Source organism: Gossypium hirsutum, chromosome A07, assembly GCF_007990345.1.
Source record: "Gossypium hirsutum isolate 1008001.06 chromosome A07, Gossypium_hirsutum_v2.1, whole genome shotgun sequence".
In the NCBI taxonomy this organism is placed as follows: Eukaryota; Viridiplantae; Streptophyta; class Magnoliopsida; order Malvales; family Malvaceae; genus Gossypium; species Gossypium hirsutum.
Genome location: NC_053430.1, coordinates 10,053,924 through 10,079,783, shown reverse-complemented (window position 1 = coordinate 10,079,783; position 25,860 = coordinate 10,053,924). Strand labels below are relative to the sequence as shown.

General features: G+C 31.4%; 1 protein-coding gene and 1 long non-coding RNA gene across 14 annotated transcripts; one reads left to right on the top strand and one right to left on the bottom strand.

Moving 5' to 3' along the window:
* The first annotated feature begins 8,400 nt into the window (after positions 1-8,400).
* LOC107934232 (uncharacterized) lies at positions 8,401-10,394 on the top strand. Its single transcript, XR_001693842.2, has 3 exons — positions 8,401-8,635; positions 8,735-8,854; positions 9,586-10,394. It is a non-coding gene; the product is annotated as an uncharacterized lncRNA (long non-coding RNA).
* LOC107934231 (serine/threonine-protein phosphatase 5) lies at positions 9,470-19,637 on the bottom strand. Of its 13 annotated transcripts, XR_005930317.1 has the most exons (17): positions 19,389-19,613; positions 18,823-18,947; positions 18,471-18,640; positions 18,320-18,391; positions 17,460-17,610; positions 15,226-15,390; positions 14,557-14,665; positions 14,359-14,476; positions 14,102-14,155; positions 13,846-13,993; positions 13,206-13,454; positions 12,207-12,332; positions 12,018-12,118; positions 11,076-11,150; positions 10,864-10,987; positions 10,141-10,227; positions 9,470-9,894 (listed from the first exon to the last, which is right to left on the bottom strand). XR_005930317.1 is itself a non-coding variant. In XM_041117534.1 (15 exons), exons 2-15 carry the CDS (start codon positions 18,899-18,901, stop codon positions 10,928-10,930), a joined length of 1,677 nt encoding a protein of 558 aa, XP_040973468.1. In that variant the 5' UTR covers positions 18,902-18,947; positions 19,389-19,612; the 3' UTR covers positions 10,649-10,927. The 13 variants fall into 13 exon arrangements, 6 of the variants coding, with proteins under 6 accessions (XP_040973468.1, XP_040973469.1, XP_016722097.1 ...); XR_005930318.1 differs by lacking the exon at positions 10,141-10,227; XR_005930319.1 differs by lacking the exon at positions 10,141-10,227 and having other exon boundaries at positions 9,470-9,786.
* Between the last annotated feature and the right edge of the window lie 6,223 nt (positions 19,638-25,860).

The following is a 25,860-nucleotide window of genomic DNA, read 5'->3' as shown; positions in this document are numbered from 1 at the left end:
ATTAGGGGCTTAAATTGCTATTAGCCAAATAACCTAAATGTAAATTAAACCATTTTGGAATATGTGTTAGTGGATGATGGTGGTTTAAGTACTAAAACATGATTAAAAAGCTTAATTAAGAAATATTAACTAAATTAATTAAGTTTAAAACATGGTGTAAAACCAAAAACTAAGTGGAAAGAAAGAGAAGGTCCATCTTCTCCATCCTTCTATACCCAAAATTTCAAGAAAAAAAAATAAGAAAATTGTCCCAAGGGTTTCAAGCTTTCGATTATGATTTGGCAAGTTTAATTAAGTCAATTTCTTGTAATTTTTATGTTTTTGAGGTCATGAGCTTGATTTAGCTAGCCTATATACCAATTTGCAAAATTATTAAAGTTTTTGAAAGTTTTCATTGTTGATTTCTTGAAGAAATTGGTGTTAAATTGATAAAATTTAAGCTTAGATTATGAAAAAAAGGACTGGATTGTAAAGTTTAATGGTTAGTTTTGTACATTAGGACTAAAGTGAATAAAATGCGAAATTGTTGTAAAATTTTGGTACAAATAGATATTAGAAGGTTTGTAATGAATGTAATTGAAGTCGATTTTTAAATCAAGGTTCAAAAGTGAAAGATATAGTTTTTTTTTATTTTGGGGACTAAATTGAATAAAATGTAAAAAATTAGAGGTATTTACAAACTTAAATTATATAGGTTCATTCATGTCATGAAATAATTTATAAATGTTTGGTATTGATTAATTTAATGGAATAATCCTATAGATCAATAATTGGATCAAACTGGAGATAATCGAGGAAAAACTGAAATGGTCAATTAGTTCCTAAAGATTCAATTTGTTTGTTGTTTTGACCAGGTAAGTTCATATGGAACTAATTACTCTATTTTTAATTATGTATGGATTATACTTGAACTATTATATATACTTGTTGGAATTGAATAAAATTAGGTAATTTGACACAAATGTCTTGTATTGGACTGAATTGTAAATTCGTGTAAATATTGGTTGGATGGAAATAATACAAGGTGTTAATATGATTATTGGTTGGTTATATGCCTTGTAAATGAAAAATAAAATATGTATAAGATTTAATGTTGACATTTATACAAAAGTAATGCCCGAGTGAGCTTAGTAAAAGGATAGGATGTGTATGGCATGTCATTAGGGTTATACTCATATTTGATCAAGGATTTTCATGTTATTATCAGAACTAGCATTTGTTGCAGATTATAAAGTTAAATGTATTGTAAAGGTTAGGATATGTATGGCATGTCATTAGGGTTATACTCGTATTTGATCAGGGATTTATATGTTATTATGAGATCCATCATTTGTTGCAGATTCTCAAGTTAAATGTATTGTAGGTTTAGCCCAAACGAGTAACTTTAATATAATGACAGCTTGTGTGAGCAACCCAATTATAATGTCAGCTTGTGTGAGCAATCCTAATATACTGTTAGCTTGTGTGAGCATTACATTCTCGTGTATCCGATTCCATTTTACTAAAGTTCTATAGAGCGACGTTCAATTGCTGAAAATGGAATTTAACTATTGAATGGAAAATGAAATGGTTTGGCAATGTTAATGTATGGATGATTACATAACTTTGATTAGGGTTTGAATTATCTATGAATCAAGAATGCATCTAATGCATTTGATTGATGTTGTTATATGTTTAGATATGTCACAATATGACAAAGGATAGTTAGAATGATTGCTAAATGGATTAGTTAATTATGCCTAAATGTTCAAGGTGTGCTATAGTTTCCATTTAAACTTACTAAGCATTTTATATGCTTATCTAGCTTGTTTTCCCTTTTCCTTGTAGACCGTCACCTTAAGGAACACGTCAAGCCAAATTTTCTCTAAGCTCACACTATCCTGTCTTCATTTCAGTAACTATTTGGTCATCCTGAGTCAAAGATTGTGGCATGTATTTATAATATGTTTAATATGTATCGATGAGTTTGGTAATTTATGATGATTTGGTGTTTTGATTCATTTATAAAGATAAACACATATGCATTTCATGCTTAATGGTGTGAAGCTCTATAATTATAAGAATGACATATGGGATGGTATGAAATGATGTATGAATGGTAACTTGCTTGATTGGTGAATGAGATGGAAATGTATGTGAACATTTATAACTTGTAGCATGCTTGGAAAATGTGACCTAATCTTAATAGTTGTTGGTTATGCATAAAGCTTATAAGCTCTAAATATGTATATGTGTACATATGTATTTGAAATGAAGTGAATTGGTATACTTTAAGGATCTTTAGTATAGGTAAACATTGGTAATTGAATGACTTGGTTGGTGTTTGTTTTATGGCATGAAATGTTAATTTTACTTGATGTATACATAGTAATTATCTTAAGAAGATAATAAGCATAGATGTTGAGCTTGCTTAGCATGTTTATGGTAGATTACCACCTCCAGATGTACTAACATTCAGCGTGTGACTGCTGCAATAAAATATATAAATACAAGGCGGTATCTGCAAGTATACGGGTCAAGTTGTAATATAACTTTACAATAGAGTAGGTGAGTACTCTGAGGATCGTACCCAATGGAGGCGATTGCTAAATCAATTTCAACCTAAACACTAAAAGATATGATTAGTACTTTAAATTAGTTATAGTACGAAAACATAAAATAAAGGATTTTTAGGGCTTTTAATAAAAAACAAAATAACATAAAAAGATAAAAAAAATGAAGAGACTGAAGAGTAGAGTAAATCAAATCTTGATTATGGGTGATTAGCTTGCTTCAGTAATCTCCATCAATTGTCTCTTCGAGCTCTTCATCAATCAACTAGTCGTTACCCTAGTAGGATCTTCTGATCTTCCACTAACATAACGAGTCAGCAAGGATTACTTATCTTCTGACCTTGCAGTCTAGATTGGTTTAGGGTGAAGGTGCTCACGGATAGGTCATACCAATTTTGGGTTAATTCTTACCTTAATAACTTCCCGAAGTTGCCAGGCTTAGGGTTTATTTCACGTTCTTCCTTTTCCAAACAGCTGATCCGCTAAGTAACCTTACAAAATAGTTAATAGATCATATATCCACTCTCTAATCCCCAATAAAAGGGATTAGTTCCTCATGGCTTCCATAGACAATATAATATCAATATAAAAAGAAAACATGCTAAATAAAATTGTCGGTATAGAGTTTACAAAAGAGCCTTATTGTATTAAGAATTGATTGTTAATCTATAAAGTTTGACGATCTCCCCAAATCATATGTAACACTCTAAATTTTGGGGTTGAAAGTTTTCAACTTTGGGGTTAGGGTCAGTGAATAAGTTGTGCTATTGTGTTTAATGCACCCTTAGGTAGCAGAATGGGCTAGCTGGTCTGGTGGTTTGTTGTGCGTTAATGTACCTCTGGGTTCTAAGTTCGAGCCATCATGAGTGCGATTTGGGGAGATAATCTTAATTTAGTTTTGTTTTAAAGTCCAAAATACCTATGTAATTTTAATTTTAATTATATTTTTGGATAAAACTTCCCAAAGTGCTTTTCACGTTTCCTTGTTTCTCTCCCCACTCTCTCTTGTCAGATTTTATTTTTCTTCTCTTCTTATTATTTTTCTTGGGGATTTAAAAAAATATACATTTCTTTGCCATTAAGTTATTCTCTTTAATTTTTATTGATAGTTTTTGGGTAGTTCAAGGTTTTGAGCAGAGATTTCAGAATTGTGTTGGGAAGGTATCCCGATCTTCTTTGGTGTTGGAATCGCGAATTCAGGTATGGGTTCGAAAAATTTTATTTCATTATTGAAATTTTGTTTTGGGATCCGTAAAATTCGACATATTTTGTGTGCTTTTGGAATTGACCAATCGAAGTGTTGATTGTGGTGGAATTGCTTGAAATCCTGAGTGTTTTTGGTATATTTCTGTATTATTGAGGGTTGGGTATTGTTTCGACATCAAAGGCATGTTTTGCAACTTGTTTCGATGTGGCTTCGTGACCATATAGGTGGTCACGCGGGCGTGTGCCCCAACATGGGTGGTTCACACGGCTGCGTAGATTTGGGAATTAGGGTTTTCGAGTAGGATTAGGCGCCACACGGCCTGGCCACATAGCCGTGTGGCTGATTTAGGGAAATTAGTTGATTTTCACATGGCCATGTCCCTTAGGTACACGGGCTTATGCATTTGGGAATTTAGGGTTTTTGGTGAATTTTTGTGCCACATGGCCTGGCCACACAGGTATGTGTCCCACACCGGCGTGTGAGACCTCTACACGGTCGTTTCTCTTCTGTTATTAATTTTTAGCACTTTTGGACAGTGAGTAACACGGGCTGTTCACACGAGCGTGTGGAGTCTTCACACGGGCGTGTGTGGCCTCCACATAGGCATGTAGACCCCCACACGGCCTAGGCAATTCCATATAGCCTTATAGTCCTACCTTGCCAAATTTTTGTATTGTGTTAATTTATGACCTGTTTGTGGTTCTGTGTGTTCCGACCCTTGGCTAGGTTTTAGTAAGGGTAGTCGAGACTCTGTTTTAACTTGGACTTATCTATTTTATGCAATCATTACAATAGTTAAGTGGTTCGTTAATATGATATTGCCTAACAAATATTTGCCTGCTTAAGTGGTTAAGTGATGTAGGTGTGTGTGTGTGTGATTGTTTGGAAATTGTGTACATCGATTATGTAACTGATTGACTAATTATGAGCTTATGCGTCTATGTAATTGACAGTATTTGGTGTGCATTCTTGCATTTGCATTATGATTTTGGGTTTGGGATATGGAGAGAAGGAAGTCTGATCTAATTTGACAGTTTCAACTGTAATACATCTGTATAGTGGTTTACCGCACAGTACGATACTTCTGGCAGCTCAGCTGCATACTGTATTTATATGGCTTTGTTCCACATGCGTGGTGTGTAGGGTTGGATGGGCCTTTCGAGGCCCTATGTGGTGTGCAGGGCTGGTTGAGCTTATTATAGCTAATTTGTGGTGTGAATGGGAGACGAAGAGGTGTTTGGCTGGATGGGTGGGTTTCATTTTTATGCATTTGTTCCTCATTTTTTTCTGTCTATTTGATTGCGAGATTAACTGTATATAGATCGTAATATTCAGTACTAGTGTATCTGTTCTGATTTTGATGATTATTTGGATATCAGATTGCCATTGTGATATTTTTTATTGTGGCATTTATTTTTGTTTTTCTATCGTTCCGGTCTCACACTGAGCTTGTGTAGCTCACCCCCTCTCAGTTTATCCCTTTGCAGGTACTCTCGTTTTCTGCTTCTGTAGCTGGACTCAGTGTGCGGAGGTTTCGAAAGTGTCACGTTTTAAAAACTGGTTAATAAAGTGTTTTCTATAAATTTGAGTTTTATTTAAACGGTTTTGGACTATAAATTTTTTTTTAAATACTGTGGTATGAAATTTTGTGTTAAATGCAAATAGACGTTATTTGAATTGAACAACTGTATTTTGAGATGTCGGGATTTGATAACTGAAAATTTTTACGTAACGTAAATATTGTTTGTTTTCTCATTTGTTGATCCTAAATTTACCTACGATCACTTCGGTGATCAATGTAACCTCCGGGATTCAGTCTAGACTTCTAGGCCGGGTTTTGGGGTGTTACATCATATCTCTTGAAAACAAAGAACAACTGAAAATAAATTATAAAAACCTAAGAAAGAAAGAAAACTAAACTAAAATTAAAAGACTAGTTCTAAATTGAATGAATGGTCCACATAACATGTGCCAAATGAGCTTATTTATAGATTCTCAGTGGTCGTCATCCTTAACTCTAGGTTAGCTGACATTCTCGAGCTTTAAGTTTGATTGTGCAAACCAAAATGCCCCTATTTCGTGTTTATCTCCTGTCTAGAGTCGATGTCGCGACACACCAGGACCTGTGTTGCGACAAAGCAGTTAGTGTACTCCTTCTAGGATATCTTCCGGGGTATGTCGCGACACCACTAGTCTATGTTGCCACATTAAAGGCAGTTTCGTGATTTCTCTATTTTGCTCCCTATGTTGCGACATAGCGACCAGTATCCGTCTATGACGCCTTCTAGTGGTCTCATACACATTTATACAGTTCATCAGCTCACCTTTAGGCCTCATTCGGCTCCTAGGGTCAATAAAAGACTCATTTTGCACATTTTATTAACTAAATGGAAACTTTAGGAAAACATAATTAAAACTTAATAAAACACTTGTCTTCAAGCTCCTAAAGTGTGAAAATTAGTTTAATCTACTACACCGAATTACAATAGATCAGTAGGTTTAGATTCAATTGGAATTGGTACATGATGTATATGTTGTATAGTTTGGCTGGAAATTATGAATTAAGTACAAAATTGCACATTTTTTTCCAAAAAATGGCCCACGCCCCAATGATCAATTTACCTCATCACAATATCAACCGATAGTGAGTCACATCATGATGTTAAGTGGCCTAGGGTCACAATTTGAAAAACTATTTGACGACGTCACGACTTGGGGGAGATTAAGTCACGACGTCGACCCTGAATTTCTAAAACTCTATAATTTGGTCCTATTTTGTGCCTAGGTTAACAAAAGAGCTTTCATAAGCTCAATTAAAACTCAAAATTGTTTGTTAAATCTAAAATGAATGTGGTTGACATTACATTACATGTATGATTGATTATTTTACTATGAACTTGACTGTAGTTGATCCGGCAACGAATGTAGCATTTCAAAGCTCGAACTCGGCAATTGGATCGGGCTAGGGGTGTTCCATAACCCTATTGGCATGCCAATTGTATTTTAACCTTTTACTAAGTTCACACAGGCATCATTTTCGTATATATTTCAATACCAATCCCTGTAATCGTCCATAATTCATATTGTACCCAATACATGATCACATATTTCATTTACATCTCCTGTAATTGACCATTTACATACATTTGTACCCTATAGTTGTTCACACGTCTTAATTCGATCCATACTAAGCATATGTGCCAAACTACTAGTATATCAATATAAACTCAACATACATATACATAAATACATCAATTTAAATGCAAGTATATATATAAATCACAAAACTGATTTAGTAAGCTCCAAATGAACTTTCCTATCTGAAACACCAAAAATGAGTTGATTCTTTAGGGACTAATCAACATTTTTAGCTTTTCACTGATTAACTCCACTTCAATCCAATTCTTGTTTTATACAATTATTGAATATCACCAATCAATACCAAACATTTTAATACTATACCACGATATGCATGATCTCATATGATTCTATTTTTCAATTCCCCTCATATTTTACATTTTATTTAATTTAGTCTCTAAACTCAGGAAAGGCATAACTCTTGATTCCTAGCTGCGGATTAAAATATGACTTAATATATTTTCATTAGGGACCTTATGCTTTCTATCTTTAACATAATTTCATGAAAATTTTTACATTTATTCAATTTGGTCTATAATGTAACAAAGTTAACAAACAAGCTAAATTAACTTTACAATCTAGTCATTTTCATAATCTAAGCTTAAAACCTATCGATTTCAAGCCTAATTCTTCAAGAAATTAACAATGGAAATATTCTAAAATTTTAACAGATTTACAAATTGGTACTTGAATTTAGTTAAATCAAGCTCACATGACCTCAAATCTATAAAAATTACAAGAAAATTACTTTAATTTACCTTTCAATTATGATCAAATGCCATGGTTCTAGGTTTTTCTTTTTCTTTTGGACGACAAGAATATAGGTGGAAGATGAAGATTACAGTTTTCCACTAAGTTAGCCTATATGTAGATGGATTAAAGCTTAATCAAGTTAGTTTAATTAACATAAACATAATTTATTTAACTTAATTTAACATTACTTAATCTTAGTGGGTTTTACCATCGTCATCCACTTTCTCCTATTTAAAAATGGTAATAACAAATTTGGCCCTTTGGTTAATTGCTATTAAGTCCTTAAGCCTTTGGTCAATTAAAACTCTATAGCGATTGGACTTTTACAATTTAACCATTAAGCTTTAATTAATTATTATTTCGAAAAAATTATTCAACCAATCTTTAATATATTTTTATATTATTCTCGTAAATATTCATATTTAATATTTATGAATTCGATTTATGAAAATAGAGTTTCGAAATCGCATTTTTTGGTGCCACTGAAAATCGGACTATTACATGAACTTAATCAGATGAGATTTTAAAATGAGGGGTAAATGATAATTTTACCCTAAAGGGGTATTTTTGACATTTTATACATACGTATATTAAAATATTAGAATATATAGGTGTATATATGTATGTTGATGAGATGAAATTTTGACCATTAACTCTCATTTTGATATCAAAAAATAAATTTTGTACTACGGGTTTGACCTTTGATTTATCCCATGAATTTTAAATTTGTTAAAAAGAAAAAAAAAAGGTAAAGAAACCCCCATTTTCCTCCTTGTATTAAAATGAGATAAGAACTCTCATTTTCTTTTCTTTGTCATTTTTCATCATTTTTTCAAATTTCCATCCCTTTTCTTCATTCCCTTTGAAAACCCATCCTATAAAACTTCATTTAAGCCTTCCTCTTCATCTTCTCCATCACCACAATTCAGAGTTTTGGTTGATTAGTGAGAGAAAGTTTAGGTAAAGTAAGAAAATGCTGAATAAGGTAAGAACTCATGTGTTTTATCATCATATATATTTCTCACTTTTTATACATTCTTTTGGTTGAACCATTCCATGATTATTTATGACTTATCATTTATAGGTATATATTATTAATGAAGATAAAAAAAAAAGCTTGAAATAGGAGCTTCAAGCAATGGAAAAGAGAGAATTGAGGAGTAAAGGAGAAAGTGAGCTTTCTCCTATTTTATTGAGCTTTTGAGTAAGTTTCATGGAATTCCTACTTGCTTTAGATTATTCATTAATGAAATGTGTAATTTATTAAATAAACTAAGTGAAAATGCATAGTAAATGAAAGAAATGGATATAACAATCTTTGATGAAGACTATAAAGACATTTAATTATAAAGATTTTTTAATCAAACTAACGAATGAGTTTGATTTGGTCGAGTCAAGAATTAAGGTAAAATTTGTTGACAAGAATGTTAAAATTTTTTATAAAATGGGAATTATTGGAGTGAATACGTTGCAGGTAAAATTAATGTTGAAAATTATGTTAGTATATGAAAATAAGTGGAAGTAATTTATAAGGTTTCGTTAAACCATGATAAAATTTTCAATTATAACGTTGAAGTGTTGATGCGATAATTTTAAGTACCGATCAAATGGTATTAGTTAAAACCCTCGTATATCACAGAGGTAACATGTATCTATGCATTAAGATAAGTTTTCATTCTCTCATTTCTAATGGATAAATTTCAAATTTCGCTTTGGCCAATTTTTTTTTTCAAAGTTCACTCACCTTTTTTTCTTCTCTTCTCTTTTCTTTATTTTCTTTGAAGGGGGTAACGACGTGTTTCTCTTGTACTTTATCAGATCTTCAAATATGATATTTGTATTTTCAAAATATGCAATTTGATACCAGAAATTTGATTGTGTTTACCAATTTAATGTTTGACCCTAATTACAAGGTATTTTTTGCTGGCATGGCAGGATGACTTATTGGGTTCTGACGTGGTAAATTTGTTTACCTTTGACTGATACCTTTTTTCTTCTAAATTTAAATTAAGAACTTGTTAATTTCCTTTTTTTCTCCTTATCTCCTTTCTTCAACCTTAGCTGACGCCTCAATGGCTGACATCTTAACCTTACCATCACCTTGCACGCCAAGCTCCTATGCCATCAAACGAACCCCTTGCCAAAGCACCATTCACCATTGTTATTTCATTCAAATCAAACCCAAATCCAAAAATAATTGTACTCAAAGCCATTTCAAAGCTTAAACCCAAGTATCTAAGAAGCCTGCAAACAAAAAAAAAAAAATCAACAGTCCCAAAAAATCGAACCAAAAAGAAAAGAGAAGTTGGAAAAGAGAGAGTTCGAGCACCCATCTTAGGCCCTTTTGGCCTTCTGGGCTGCAAGTACTAGTCTAGAAACCCGAACAATGACAACGAAAAGAAAGCTACAAAAACAGTTAGCCTTGACTGAAGGCCAATCCAACGGCCGGCAAAGTACATTGAAAAAGGAAAAGCTGCAAGCTTCATTTACCTCTTCAAGGGTTTCTGATTTGCTATAAGGAGATCTAAGCTAGTGGGATTGAAGGGACAAAGGCTACTGTTCACTGCTACCATCCACCTTGAACGGTGCGAAAATCCAACGGGAACAACGGCAAAGTCAAATTGTGAAAGAAATAAAAAAAAAAGCTTTGCTTTCTAAAGAGGAAGAGAAATGTGATTTATTAACTTCGTTATTATTTTTGTTATTTTAATTTTTAAAATATGAAAAAGTATAATTGTTTCAAAGTCTTTGTTTTAATTTTTCGTAACACACCCATGATTACGCCATGTCAATTGATATGAACATTGATGAACAGAATTAAATTTCATGTACCAAAATAGATATTTTGAAAGTAGAAACACTACATAATGCAAATTGACACCAACACTACATTATATAAAATTAACTCTATCATCTCATGATCCTATTTTGTACATATCGTGTCCGTGTAGTATCTAAAGAGTTTACTTTACAAAGTAACGAGGCAGCCAACAACGAATTAACCAAAGAACAAAGGAATATAACAAATATTATTGACCGTATAAACGAGGACTAATGTCATAAATACAAAGGCATAATATAGAGTCTCACCTATTTTACAATCCCTAAACCAGAACCAGACTCTTGCTGCCTACCAGGAAGGGTTCTTTTTTCCCTAACAATCTAACTGGCTTTTGCTTTAATCATTAAAGTTGCTTTGAAGATGAAACTTACCATCGTGCAGTAAATGGCATTGGACAGCAAGAAACTCGTGCAAGATTGAAGCATCTATGAATGACTATTGGAACATTCGTAGGAAATTGTTCGCGTATGCCATCGGTTTAACATCGGGATGAGGCTGAAAACCACAGAGTAATGATGTCAAACTCATACTTTCTAGGAGGGAAATGGTTGTTGAAAGTTGAAGGAAACACAAAACTACTAACCACTGCAGAGAATGTAACAATATTCGGCTTCAAATCGGGGGCTTCAAACCGAATATATGCACCCTTGTTACCCATCTGAAACCATCAAATTTTCAACCAAAATTTTATGGAAATGAGAAAAACATGATTCAGACAGTTCAATGATGACTTGTAGTAGAATACAACAAAACTTATTGGGTGTCAATTCCTAAAACAGAACAACCAAACCATTCGGATTAATCTTCAAACATAATGAGAATTAAAAAGAGATCAAAAGATAAAGAGGCATTGGGGGAAAGCACCGGATGTGGCTGTGGAACTTGAAAAGGCCAAAAATCCTCATGCAAAAATCTAAACATTAAATTTCAAGAACAAATTACTGTCAGAAGTAATTTCAACAAACTGCACAAACTTGATGTTCATACAATACAACTGATGTTGTCTGCAACTTTTCATTAACCCTCTTAATGTAGAAGTTCACTTGAAAATGACCACGCAATGCAGATTAAAATGGAGAGAACACATTGTACATGAAAGTAAATACATACCATAGATTACAAAGAAGAAAGTCAGGTAGCAGCCACACACACCATACCCAAAGAATAACTGAGACTGATAAACTTCAAATTTCCACATCAATTGCTTTGTAATATCGGTTATAAGCTAATATTGTCGGTTCTGATTATCTAATAACACTTGGTTAAGATTAAGAGGGATCAAAGTACAAGAAGATGGTGCAACTTAATATAGTCAACAGTTAATACTAGTTTACTAAGGATAAGCAGTTAAAGTAATCCAAGACTGCAGAATGCTTCATAAAAATGAAGCTGGCAAGATAACAGAACTCAAACGGCTATTTGTGCATAGACTATCCTTATGAGATGATTATAGAAAGCAGTAAGGATAAATTTTATTTTCCATTACTGGATGATCCTATTTATAACAAATTTAAGATTCAATTACCTGATCACAGTAATTTGGTGCAGAAAAGATGGTTATAAGTTTACCATCATGCTCGATTTCATAACCTTCGTCTTTTACTTCATGAGACCGCACAATCAAGTCTGTTAATTAAGCAAACAAGATCACCAAAATCAATAACTAATTCCTTTCTTGTCGCTCAAAATGGCACACAAACTAACAGATAAATACCTAGATTGTTATCCTGCAAAAATTTTCTCGTCACATCCGCACCGAAAGAAAGACCTACTCCCCTCTTGCTAGGACCTCTTCCAGGGAAAGGTTGTGGATCACTCCAAAGCAATTCGCACATCAACCCTGATGAAATCAGTAGAGAGCCGTGAGATATATAATAGAACATCTCATTATTTAGGTTTAGTACCGTTTTTGCTCCTCAAATTATTTCAATTTCTTTATAGATTTGCAAATTTAGATAATACTTTTTATTTTACATGAGAATTAAATTATATATAGTGTTAAAATGATTTAAAATCAATAAAAATCTATATTTGAAAGAAAGGAATTTACAATTTTAATTATATTTTCTAATATAATTGAAGTTTTATATGATAAATTAAGATTGATAAGTTTCAAATTAAAAAATAGTGATTTAGGTAATTGCAAGGTAATTCAAGTAAAATCATAGCTTTGTTATAAAAATAATTAGAAATAAAAAGAAAAAAGGAATAAGGTATTTTAACCTTCACAAAAGTTTCACGCCCCTTCAATTCCATCTAATAAATTAATATTAAAAAGCCAAATAAGTCAATAAATAAAAGATAAATATTCAACCACATTAAACTCAACATGAAAATAATTCATATCTATACTTTACAAATAAATTAATATTAAAAAACCAATAAATAAAAGATGGAAATTCAAATACATTAAAACACAATGTGAAGTAAATCTATCCTTTATAGTTAAATTTTATTAGGGGAAAAAAAGTGGAAAGCCATTTATGCCTTTCAAGTTTCACACCTCGTAAGTCACATTTATATATTGTATAGGTAAATATATGGATTATATCGGAGAAACATCCCTACTAATAAAAGGGGATGAATAAATACACATAGGCAACTTAGTTGCCAAACCTAAGAAAAAGAATCAATAGTTCATGACTCACAAGAAATTGCACCAAGCATTGCAGAAACTGAAGGAAAAATAACAAAAAAACACTGTTGAGTTTACCTTCCTCAGGAGGCTCACAAAACCGATCTATTGCTTTGATGTCAGAGAGTTTCACCCCATCAACACTAAAAAGGCCTCCATGAACAACAAAAACCTTTTGATTTATTACATGCGCCAAAGGCAAACAACAGAATACTTCTGCAAAGAGCTCCACAAATTTCTCACTCAGCTTCGACCTGACCTCGCCCTCAAAACCATATATCTTGTTCATGCTCCTACTCTCGTGATTTCCTCTAGCAAGATAAATAGCTGAAATTACCAAGTTAGATGCAGCAAAGTGAAACAAAGGTTGCATATGCTTCATACTAATAGGGAACACCAAGCCCTGAAGGACCAGTTTTGAGAGCTTCCAATCAGAGCTATCAATTTAGATTGTCTAGTCAAGATGATCAATATAGAAGCGTTCAATCACAAAAATCAGTTTAGATTATAGATGGCCTGAAAGAAGTGCCCAGATAAAGCTCCTTAATATTCCAGTGTCAATTTGGTGCAAGCAAGTAAGATTGGAAGAGAATTAATGAAGATTGGAAAAGATGCATCTAAAATATCTGAAATCAACAAGATTGAAAATGTTAATCGAAGGGAAAACAATATAACAGGCAGGAAATATAAGGCAGAGAATATTAGAAATAGGGTTCACCTGATGGACACATGCACTTAAGTGCAAACAGGGTGAGGATGACCTCCACGGAGAAAGATCCTCTATCCACAAAGTCACCATTAAAGAGATATGGATTCTCTTCAGATGGGAGACCATTAAGCTCAAAAATATTTATCAAATCGTAGAACTATAAAAAAAAAAAAAAGAAGGAAAAATAAACACATTAATAAACAAACACCACTAATAGAAAGAGAAAATATAACCAATAAAATGAGGCATGTTAATTACGTCTCACCATTAGACATATTAATATAGCTGTGTTGTCCAAAAAAAAAAAACATAGCTGAAACTGAGAGGTAAGTCAGAAAAGCAACAAACTGTGAGCATTCAACATAACTGGATAGTAGCGTTATACATCTCCATGTCATTCAAATGCATGCATTTATTTTCTATTAACAGGTAATATACCTGTATAGACTCTGTCAATTGACCTTACCCGGTAAAAACATATCTTACAGATAAAACATAAAGATTATTAACTTGTGAAATTACCTGGCCATGTACATCACCGCAGACAGTGAAATGACTGCCATCAGGAACATTAATATCAACAAGAGAAGGCTGAGATCGAAGCATTTTTCTCATTTGTAAGACAATCTGGAATGCATATCTACACCAAAAACATTATTCAACAAAAGATATTAGCAGTATAGCATGAACAAAATCCATAACTGCACTCGCTAAACATACCTTTTATGCAAACACTTTTGATTCTTGAAGTCATCCATCATTTTCTTAACAAAATCCAAAGTAACAACATCTCCCTCTATCTTTGCACCCGAATATTGTGGCTCCACCTCTATAATGGAAACAAAATAACAATTCCATTAATGCACAGGGACAAAACTTTTATTAATAAACTTCCATGAATTCAAAGAAAACAGCAACAACATTCAGCGGCTCCAAAATAGATAAACAATTACTTTCCACATTTTGCATTTTATCTGAATTCAAGTCCATAAATCCTTTCAACATAATACATGCGAAGTGCAATCTATTAAAATGTAAATAGATTAAGCAAGCCCACTCCTCTCTGCCTTATAAAATAAATGAAGTCAGGTAGGATTTCTTAAGACGATTCTTATAAGGGTGAAAAGAAAAAATTAATTTTTTCAACAAATAAAAGGGCAGAGAGAGAGAGAGATTTTCTACTAAATTGCCGAGCGAGAATGCATCAATATTTTTAGGGAATTCACCAATATAATCCTTAAGCGTGGTTAACTACTTCTCCAGAAGAACAGATTTCCTGACTGGTAACTGAAACATATGAGATTTTGTTGTAGAACTTCAACATTATACTTTGAGCTAAAACTGTCAAACCTATGTCAAGCATTTAACTCTCAGTAAAGACACCACTACCAGTGGATCCACCCCACCACCATGTCCCTAGAACCACCACCACTACTGCTGCCACCATTGTGGCTGCTGCTGCCCCCAGCATCATTGCTAGTACTGCCACAAATGCTACTGCAACTGCCGCTATGCCCACTTGGGTGGGCATGGATGATGACCTGGGACTCGTCCCTATTATGATACAATATGTTAAAATAATATAAATGATGATTAACCATAAATTTTATACTAGTTGATAAAAGGTACCCATTGTAAATTTAATCCTAGAATTAAAGCAGATCAAGCTGACCGGAAACATCTCAAAGCCCAACATCAACCTTAAAACTAGCAAAAGCCTGTAGGCGGACTTCTAACAGAAATGATTGGAGATCCAGCAGACCTAATCAGTAAGAACACATAATCTGGTTACCTAAAGATTATTATGTTGTGTTATAGAAAGAGAGTACAAACCACCTCGCAAAAATTCTGGATCTTAAACCAGAAGAACATACAGAGCAGCATCAGCCGTTCTGTCAATTTACCACTTTTCTCATAATGAATACTATTTTAAGCTTTTATCATTAATGAAAGCAATCAAACTCAATACCAGACTAATCTCACCTCACAATTTTATTCACAATCAGCACAGTTAAAGAGGCACTATGTCAGACCATAGACCCCTCAGGTGAGACATTTGATCAAGTGCATTTAGAAATGCTTTTCCGTAAGGCACTGAGCACAAAAAAAGCCTCTCTAATTGAAGTTCTCTTTAATTTTTTTATTGTTCTCATTAAATGTATACCTTTAGTAGAAACACAAAGAGACAATATCAAACTCTCTAGTCTGTATTTCTGAATGATTGTAGTATTCAGCAGCAAACACAGGACCATAAAGAAATCATACATATTGGCCAACAAAACAAGAAAAATTTGCTGGTAATCCAAGATAAACTGGAGCACTATCAGAATTATATATCTTAAGCTTATTTTACATTCAAATACAAAAACACATAGATAAACATATTTTTCATTTCTTCGCACAGGTGAGCGCCTTTTTGCAACTTGTGCCCTTAATAACATTGTTCATTAATATAGTTTCAAATTACTCATTAAATTATGTTATGATGCTAAACTTCACTACTTGCCAAACATATAAATTTCCCTTTTAATAATAAAACTGCCTTGCAGAATCAGCCACTATGGAATCATAAACAGCCGACCAGCAGGCCAAACCACTTCAGTAAAGATAACATAAAACTTGACCAGAAACCTAAAGGTATAACTGATCACCAAAAATTCAACATTCCACCTCCAAGAGGGAGCAAAAATAAAATATTTCAAAACCGAAGTAGTTTACAGCCCACAGAGAACTTAAATATATTAGGAATCCTTGAAAGTTAGGATCTACAATAACTAGCATGTGGATTCCGCCATCTAAAGAAATGTGTTATTCCTTATCATTTGAAAGAGGGGGTAGGGGAAGCTTGTTTTGTTAGCTTTGAAAAAAGAAATATAGATCACACACGTACAACCTAAAGTAGAGAACCAGAAAAACTATAATATTCAGAGAGTATAACAATCATAAAAAAGATTCAGCTCAAGTCCATATTTTATCAATAACAACAAAAGACTTCCACAAGAAAATTCCAGCCTCAATAGGCCCAGAAATAACCAAATTTTTTTAACCAGTTCACTTATCCATAACAAACAATAAAAAGAGTACGTTTTCTATAGACCACTCACCTGCTAATCAAAATGTAAAAACTTCACAAGAGTGTTTCAGAAGCAAGCAAGTTTTTTCTGTTATATTATTTTTTTACCATACCCTAGAAGGACATGTCAGACGGCTAACCTGCCAAAGTTTTTAATCTCCACTGGCAGCAGATTAGATAATTCTAATAATGATGTTACCAATTAAGTTGTATGAGAAGCAGAGAAATTTTTTATAGGAAATATGTAGTTGAAAGAAGAGGATAAAAAGGTAAAATCATAACTTCAGAAGGCAGTACTCCTTTCAACCATTCCAGGTTCATATATGTTACAGGGAAAATTAATTATACTAAATAGCTGAATCACAACTCTAACAGTATGCTATAGATATCTGAGCATCTTTTATTTTAAAATTTTCTATCACCCATAATTGCAAAAAATAAACAGCAACCTAACGAATATCATATCAACATGGAAGAACATTTACAGAAGACATCTAAGAATACATAAATTAGGGAATAAATGGAAGAAGTAAAGGGAAAGGGAAATTACCTATGCTATGGTAATCAATAGAGTCAGCTACAAAACGCCTCTCAGACTCAGGTACAGAAATTGCTTCTTCAAATTTTAATTTCATTACTGCCTTCTCACATTCCTTTAATTTCTTGGTAGCATCAGGATCATTGGGACAAATCTTTTTGACCTGAGTCCAAAATGGGGAAAACAATTTACAGACAACACAAACCACATTTCACATGTTATAATGCTCAGCAATTATTCGTCTTTCCTTTGAGAAAGAGAGAAGGATAGACAGAAGACACAAAATAAGTATACGCAATACAGAAAGCAACTTCTGAAAACTTCAGAAGTATATATTTAACTTGCAATAAACCCCTCCAGGTCCATATATTATCGACTTTTAAATTAGATCAAATAAACCACATGCAAGGCATAAATTTCACTAGACCATTATCAGACAGCACGAGGTAGGAAAAATGGATCCCTCTGCTAGTGTATTAATCACAGTATTTCACAATGATCTCAGGTAAAACAGCTACAACACAACCATAGATGTTTGGCCACTTGGAACAAATGCATTCATATATCAAGCTCGTAAAATGGAGAATGACTCTGATGAAGCTAAAATCTAGATTGCAAGCACATTCCATAACCCCAAACAATATCTAATAATGGAAGGGGGAACAACTAGATAAATTCTGTCATAAAAGAAGAAAAATTCCGAAATAATCCCAGATTCAAAAAGCCAACATAATATCTAATAAAGTGAAATTTACTTATTGAAAGGGGACATTTTTCTACAATAATAGATGGCAACCTCTTTATGCAAGAACTTCAACAGAGACATGAAACAAGCATATTTTGCAATATTACAACCTTGGAAGACATAATACCTGTTGAAAATCCTTTAGCGCTTCCTTAAACTTCCCCATTGCGAGATAAGCAGCACCACGTCTGTAATAACCCTGTAAGTTCAAGAACCATTAGAAAAAGAACAAAAATAGATTCTGCACATAGCTGATTGTTTCAGTAGAAAAAGCATGCCTTTGAATATTTAGGATCAACTTCAATTGCCTTCGTAGCATCCTGCATGGCACTACCATACTCTTCCAGTTTGGTGTGAGCAAATGCACGATTTGCCCAGTATACTGCATTCTGACTATTTAGCTCTATTGCCTGTGTATACAAGTCAATGGCCTGACCATACTTGTGGGCTGGAAAAATGCAAATCAAATCAACAACCTTAGCACAATTAAACACAATGAAATTGCAAACATATATGCATTAAACTATCAACACATTCTCTATACAAAATTGGACACTTGAACTCATCAATATTCAATAAACAATTAAAAAGCCGCAATATTGAAGCACTGTATTCTCGTCATGTCAGTACCTTTAAATGCTTCATTTGCTTGGACTTTTATTTCCTCGGCTTGTGATACATTAGAACTTTCATTATCCATACTTGGCATAACACTTTGTCTTTGTTAACTTGAGGACTATCCTTTTTATAAACCTCTGCATCATCCATGACAACATTAAATAAACAACAGAATAGCAAACCACCACGCTTTCATCTCGGGAAACAATATCATCCTATACAATAGCTAACATCCATAAGAAAAAGTATCGTAAAACTTAGAAATGAAAATGTCTAAAATACACTATAAAAATTCATAAATCTAAAATTATCCACTTACAACATTTTTTTAAAAGTTAATAAACTAAAAAAGTATTAAAAAAATCCAGCGTTTTTCTAAGATATTAAAATTTTGATATCCGGGAAAGAAATTTAACTTTTTTACCTAAAAGAAGAGAGTTGCATCCGGTGATGAGGGAAAGTATAACAAACAGAGGATTTAGCAATTTCAAGCAACCAATCAAAAGAAGAATCTTTAACAGTTTTAGTAAGTAATGGAAGAGCCAATGTAGATTATTATCAAGAAGAAAGTAAATTACCTGGAAACTAAAAAGGAACAAATCAGGTGTAATCGAGCTTGACTCGAGACAGAAGAGAAAACTTGTTAGTTAAATGACAGCGAAACCCTAGCTAAAGCGAGAGAAACTAGTATTTATTTTTCAGTTTTTCTTTTTTTGGTTCAATTATTTTCAGTTTTCAAAGTTATTGTAATTTTGTTTATTTTATGATTTTTATGGTTGTCTAATAAGTTTTATGCTTTTCTTGTGAAGATATCTAGGAAAAAGTCTAATGGAAAAAAATCTAGGAAAAGGAAAGCCTAGAGTTTTTGATTCATCGTGAAAGTTAAATCTAGATCGATAAAGTAAGTTTAAATCCCAAATTTTGTTCTGCTGATTCCATTTTGTAAACATTTAAGCCTAAAATTTAAGTCTCCAAAATCTAAATTTATCAAAATAATTTTTTTTATAAATTTAATTTAAAGGCTCTATTTATTTCACAAGAAATAACTCTCAGAGAAATTTTTTTATCTTTATGTGTGATTTTAGTTTTATATAATAAATTATATTATTAATAAATTTTTATTTTTAAAAATATTTAAAATTAATAAAATATTAATAAAAATATTATAATTTTCAATATTATTAAATATAGATATTTAATTATCTATCTTTAATCATATAATAAATTATTGATATAATTTTATATTTTAATAAATTATTTAATATTTTAGTTTTATTTTAATAATAAATCTTAAAAATAATAATTTTACAATAAATATATTTATTTCGTGTTTGTTGTACAATGAAAATCATAAAATATAAATTTATAGATATAATATAAATTTAATTAAACAATAAAAAAATAAGAAAATCTCATATGTATATTTATTTCATTGAAAACAACTTTTATGAAATATTTTCAGATAGAAAATATTTTATACAAATTCATCTAAACATTAAAAAATACTAATTTAAAAAAATAATAAGTAATTTTCTAAAAATATTTTAAATTAAACAAACCACGCCTAAAACTCAAAAAAATCTCAAATCTAGAATTCAATAGGTAGGATATACGTTGATAATTAATATAATATTTAATAACATTAGAAAAAATAAATATTTCGAAAACGTTAATTATGAATATAAAATGTTTTTAATGTAATAAATAAATTATATATGTTAAATAAATATACAAAATTAATAATGATTCAAATGTAAGAAGTTAAATTGAATGATAATTTTTTTGTAATTTTCACACGTGATTAAAAATGATTTATTACGTAACATTAATAAAATTAGTTTTCCACATTGTTGATGTGTGAGATTCTTAGAAGGTGAGATAAAGAAAAGGATAAATTAAGTAGAATCCATTCAATTGTGATTTTTTATCACACAATTATAAAAAATTACAAATTTGTCATACAATTATTCTATTTTTTTATTTTTTGTCACTAGCTAGCTAGCTAATGTTAAAAAAAATTAAGATAGTTAGGTGACCAAAAAATAAATTTACTAATGGTTAGATGATTATTTTGTAACTTTTTATTCACTAAAAAGAAAAAAGGAATGATCGCATAAATTACTCTTGTACTTTACAAAATTTGTCAATGATATTGAACTTTAATTTTCGCTTGTACTACATGTGTCCATAGGTCGGGCCGAGACCAACAAAAAAATTAGGCCTGTTTATTAGGTTTGGGTCTGACCTGAAAAATGGGCCTAAATTTTTGCCTAAACTTAGCCTGGATAAAAAAAAATTCCGGACCCGACCCGTCCATATTACTTTTTTTAATATTAATTTTTTATATAGTTTTTTTTAAAATATACAATATATCAAAAATACTAAAAATATTAAAATAAATGTTTCTCAACAAAATAAAAAATTGAAAATAAATTAAAAAATATGTATACTTAAATAACACTAAAATAAATGTAACTTAACAAGCATGTAACGGCCTAATTTTTAGTGGTGTCAGAAATGGTGATTTGAGATCACTAAATCCGACAAGTAAGATTGAACAAGATAGTAATTTAATATTTATGAGTCAAGTAAAAATTTAGAAGAATTTGTGAATAGGTGAATTTGGTAAATTTGGTAAATTAAAAGAATTTATTAGGTCAAACAGGTCAAAAATAAGGTATCGAGACCTCGAATTTGAAATCCGAGCCATAAATATTTTTAGAAATATTTATGGAGTGTCATTAAGTTAGTATTAAATTTTAGTTGAGAAATTTTAACGTTTGGGTAGTTAATTAAATAAAAAAGACTAAATTGTAATAAAAGCAAAATTTGCTAGAAGGATTAAATAGCTCAAGTGTTAAAAGAAAGAGGATTTAAAAGGAAATTAAGCCTAAAAGTGAATAGGCTGGACGGAAAGGGCAAGAAAATCAGCAGAAAATAAGGGAAATAAGGGCAAAATTGGAAATTTAACAATTTTAACATATAAAATAAGGACAAAATTGAAAAATTTAGAGATCTCTTCATATTTTCTCAGCCAAAACGCCATAGGAGGTCTGGAGAAAGCTGTATTTTCATATTTTTACGTCATGTGAGTTTAATTCTTGCTTTTTCTTGATAAGTTTTATATTTTTATGAATTTTACAATTAGGTCCACTTATAGAATTCATTAGTTTTTGATTTGCTGGGTGAAATTGGAAGTTACCCTAGCTGATTAATGGAAGTTTATGATGAATTATTATGAAATTTAAGTTCTAATTTCATATTAAAGTGGTTTTATTAAGTAATTTTGATAGAAAATGGTATTTAGGACATAATTGTGGAAAAGTTGTGAATTAGAGGTTGGTGTTGAAATTCAGAATATCAAAGATTGTGAAATAGTTTATAATGATAAAATAAAGTGTTAATTGAGAAAAATTAGTTCAATTGATGGGTGAATTATGTAGGGACTAAATTGTAAAATCTATAAATTTTGGGGTAAAAATGTAATTTTAAAAATTGAAGAGCATAAATTGTGAATTGAAATAGAAAGGAAATAAATGCTAATGAGTGAAAATATTTTACATTATAGATCAAGAATCCAAAGAAGAACGAGGAAAATAAAAAGTTACGGAATAGTCCCTAAATTTCAATATCTTCTACAAATCAGCTGGATAAGTTCATATGGTTGAATTTACTTGTTTATTTGTAAATGATTGAATGATATAATGTGTTGTTATATATGAATTTGATGTGGGATTGTGAAAATTATGTTAAAATGAAAGAATAAATGTGGAAATTCAAATTAGGAAAAACACAGGATTGAGTACGTTTGTATCGTGACATGTGATGAATTGACAGATAAGACCATGGTTGATCCATGGAAAAGTGTGAAACGTAGGTATGGAATCATCCATACTGAGTTGTGAAATGTAGGTATGGTATTAACCATACTGAGTTTTGAAACGTAGGTATGGTATTATCAAATCCATACTGAGTTAAAAACGTAGGAATGGCATTTCCCATACCGAGTTGTAAAATATAGGTATGGTATTTCAATGAGGAAAATCATATTGAGTTGTGAATCGCTGCACTGAGTAACGACATACTCAATTTCGTAAGCCGTTTCCTACTTTGATAATAAGTAATACAAGAGAAGTGAACCAAGTGGAAGAGATTGAGTAGTTGTTAATGTTAAGCTCAACTATGTGAAGTATTATAACAGTGGTTGTGAATGGCAGGGAACTTTAGTAAATGTTTTGTTATTATTTGGAAATATTATGTTTGATAAGCATTACTTTTAAACCTAACTAAGCTTCAATAAGCTTACTTATGTGTATTTGGTATTTTTATGTAGATTGAATTGAAGTGAAGTTGGTAGATCGGATCAACATAACAAGGCACACTATCCATATCAATTCCGATAGCTTTTGTTTTATGTTTAAAGACTTATATGGCATGTATAGAGTTTAAATGAAATAAAGTAAAGATGTTATAAACTAGTTAACAATATTTTGTACTAAAACAGTTTTTGGTTAGTAGCAGTAGTTCGACTTTGAAAATTCACCATAAATTATGGAAATCGAATTAGAAATTGAATAAGATATGAAATTAAGCATATTTATCTAGTTTCACATAGAAGAAACGGTGTAAGCAAAAGACTTTCATATTAGGAGATATTTGAATTTTTGTGAGATAAGGTTAGAGTGATTTCGAGCTCTCCTTTTCTGACTTTGGAAAATCATTAAAAACTGTACAAAAATAATTATGGGTTATAATTTGTATGATTAAAATCCTTAATGAGTCTAGTTTCAAAAGAAACAAACAAGAATATCACCCGAATTTCGTAATATGAGATAATTAATTTTTAGTAAAGAAAGGTCGAAACTGTGAAACAACAGAACAAGGGTAAATTTGAAGAATAAACTGTACTTTTTGGCTAATTCATAAATTCTGAAAATTTTATGATAGAAATATATATGAATCTAGTTTCAAATTATTTTTACGGATCTTAATTTGGAGTTCTGTAGCTCTAGATATAAATAATTTAGTGACTATAACTCGAGTGGACAGTTTTGATGTGAATATAATAAAATAATGGAATTTTTGTGTAATTATTCCGTAAACTTCGGTAACATCTTGTAACCCTGTTCCGGTGACAAATGCAGGTTAGGGGTGTTACAAAGCAAATGTGAAAAATAGTAACAAAATTAACAATAAAACAAGACTTATATAATATTCAAATAATAACAATAAAATAGTAGTAACATAAATTGTGAAATGATAGCAAAATAGTGAAAAAAAACAAGAAAATGATTAAAAAAACAGCAAAAAAGGTAAAAAAAAAGCAACAAGTTTTCTTGTTTTCATATTCGGGTTAGGCCGGGCTTGGGGCCCAAAAAGTCTTACTTGAGACCCGACCTATTTTCCAAACGGGCTTTTTTTGCCTAAGCCCATTTTTTAAGCTTATATTTTTATCCAAACCCTCCCACTTTTCGGACGGGCCTCGGCCCAGGGACAAGTCTAGCTGGTAATACTCACATAATTTGACACACAACCCAATAATAGATTGCCACTTGGCACTGTGTCAAAAAAAATCAACAGTCAAAGTTCAAGGACTTAAAAATAATTTTATCAAAATTTATTTTAAAGTGAAAATTAAAAAAAAATCTTTTGACTTTTCTCCTCCAATTTTTTTTGTCCTATAATTAATTTCATTTTTTGTTTTTCATTTGTTTCTTCGTCTTCTTCCCTTAACTCAAGTTGTTGCCTTCGTCGCTGCCAGTGATTGGCCTCCTTTTTGGCCCAAAAATGGCACTAGAGTGTAGCTTCCCATTCACTCTTTCAACTGCTCAAAATATATTTCTTAAAAAACGTTTCAAAAGTCATGAAAGTGCTTCAAAACTTTCGAACTTCTCTAACCCCGATCTAAAAATCCGACCATCCAGTTGTCTTGTAACTTCAACAACTTCCCCGAACCTCACAAAAAGTTCACAAAAATCTATCCATGGATTTTTTTTTTTGGCTTTTGATTTCCTCTTTCTCTTTACCTTTTTCTTTCTATTTCCCATAAATATTCGGAAAATAAAACATTTTGGTCTTTAAAAACCATCAAGAAGAAAATGTTGTTTTGGTAATTGATATTATAGTTTTCTTTATATATTTTCGCGTAATTTGGGTCCATGCAATGGAATTTCCAGTGGTGAGTCTTTGTAGGTGTGAAACATAAATACAGAGTTTCCATGTAATTATGATATTGAAATCTAGAATCCAACATATTCGTTTAGTGAGAATTTAGTTTGGTTTGTTGATAAGCATCTGCACTTTCATTTCTTATTTTTAAGTTGAGTGATTTTTATTTTCAACCCTTGTATTTTGTTTTAAACTTAGAAATTAGTTTTGAAATGCCTAGAAACCCAAATATCAGTTTTGATTCTCTATATTTTGGTGCAATTTTGGATTTGGAATTAAAATTATTAAGATTGAAGGAAAAATTCGAAAAAGAAATTAAAATACAAAATCAAAATGGAATTACGTTGGATGATGGGGGAGAAAAAAATATACAAATGGAACATTACCCAGGAAAAAAAGTTTGTAATAAATTACTTTTATTTTTATTTGACTGTTGACATTAAAAAATCCTACATGTCATTTTATTAGAGGTCTACGTGTTAAAATGAGTTATTCGGACGAAACACTAAAGTGGTAGACGAAAAAAAAATATAGGACTATCATATAGTCAGTTTTGTTTACTTCAGGTTACATTATAGTTATTTATGTTTGAAATGTTATGTTTTAGTCACTTACGTGATCGCGTTGTAGCATTTTAGTCACTGAACCGTCAACGGTGTAATAGCAAATTGACGTGGCACGTTAAATCATCATTTTAAACAAAAAATTTAGGTTAATTTATACAATCGATCCCCATATTTTTTTATTTTGAGCAATTTAAATTTTTTTCTTTTATGTTCTTTTAACTTTATTCTTTTTTTTAAAAAAAATTTTATTTTCCATTCTCTTCTGCTTCTCCCTCTGTTTTCCTCCCTTCTCCATTGCTTTTAACGTAGTTTTTCT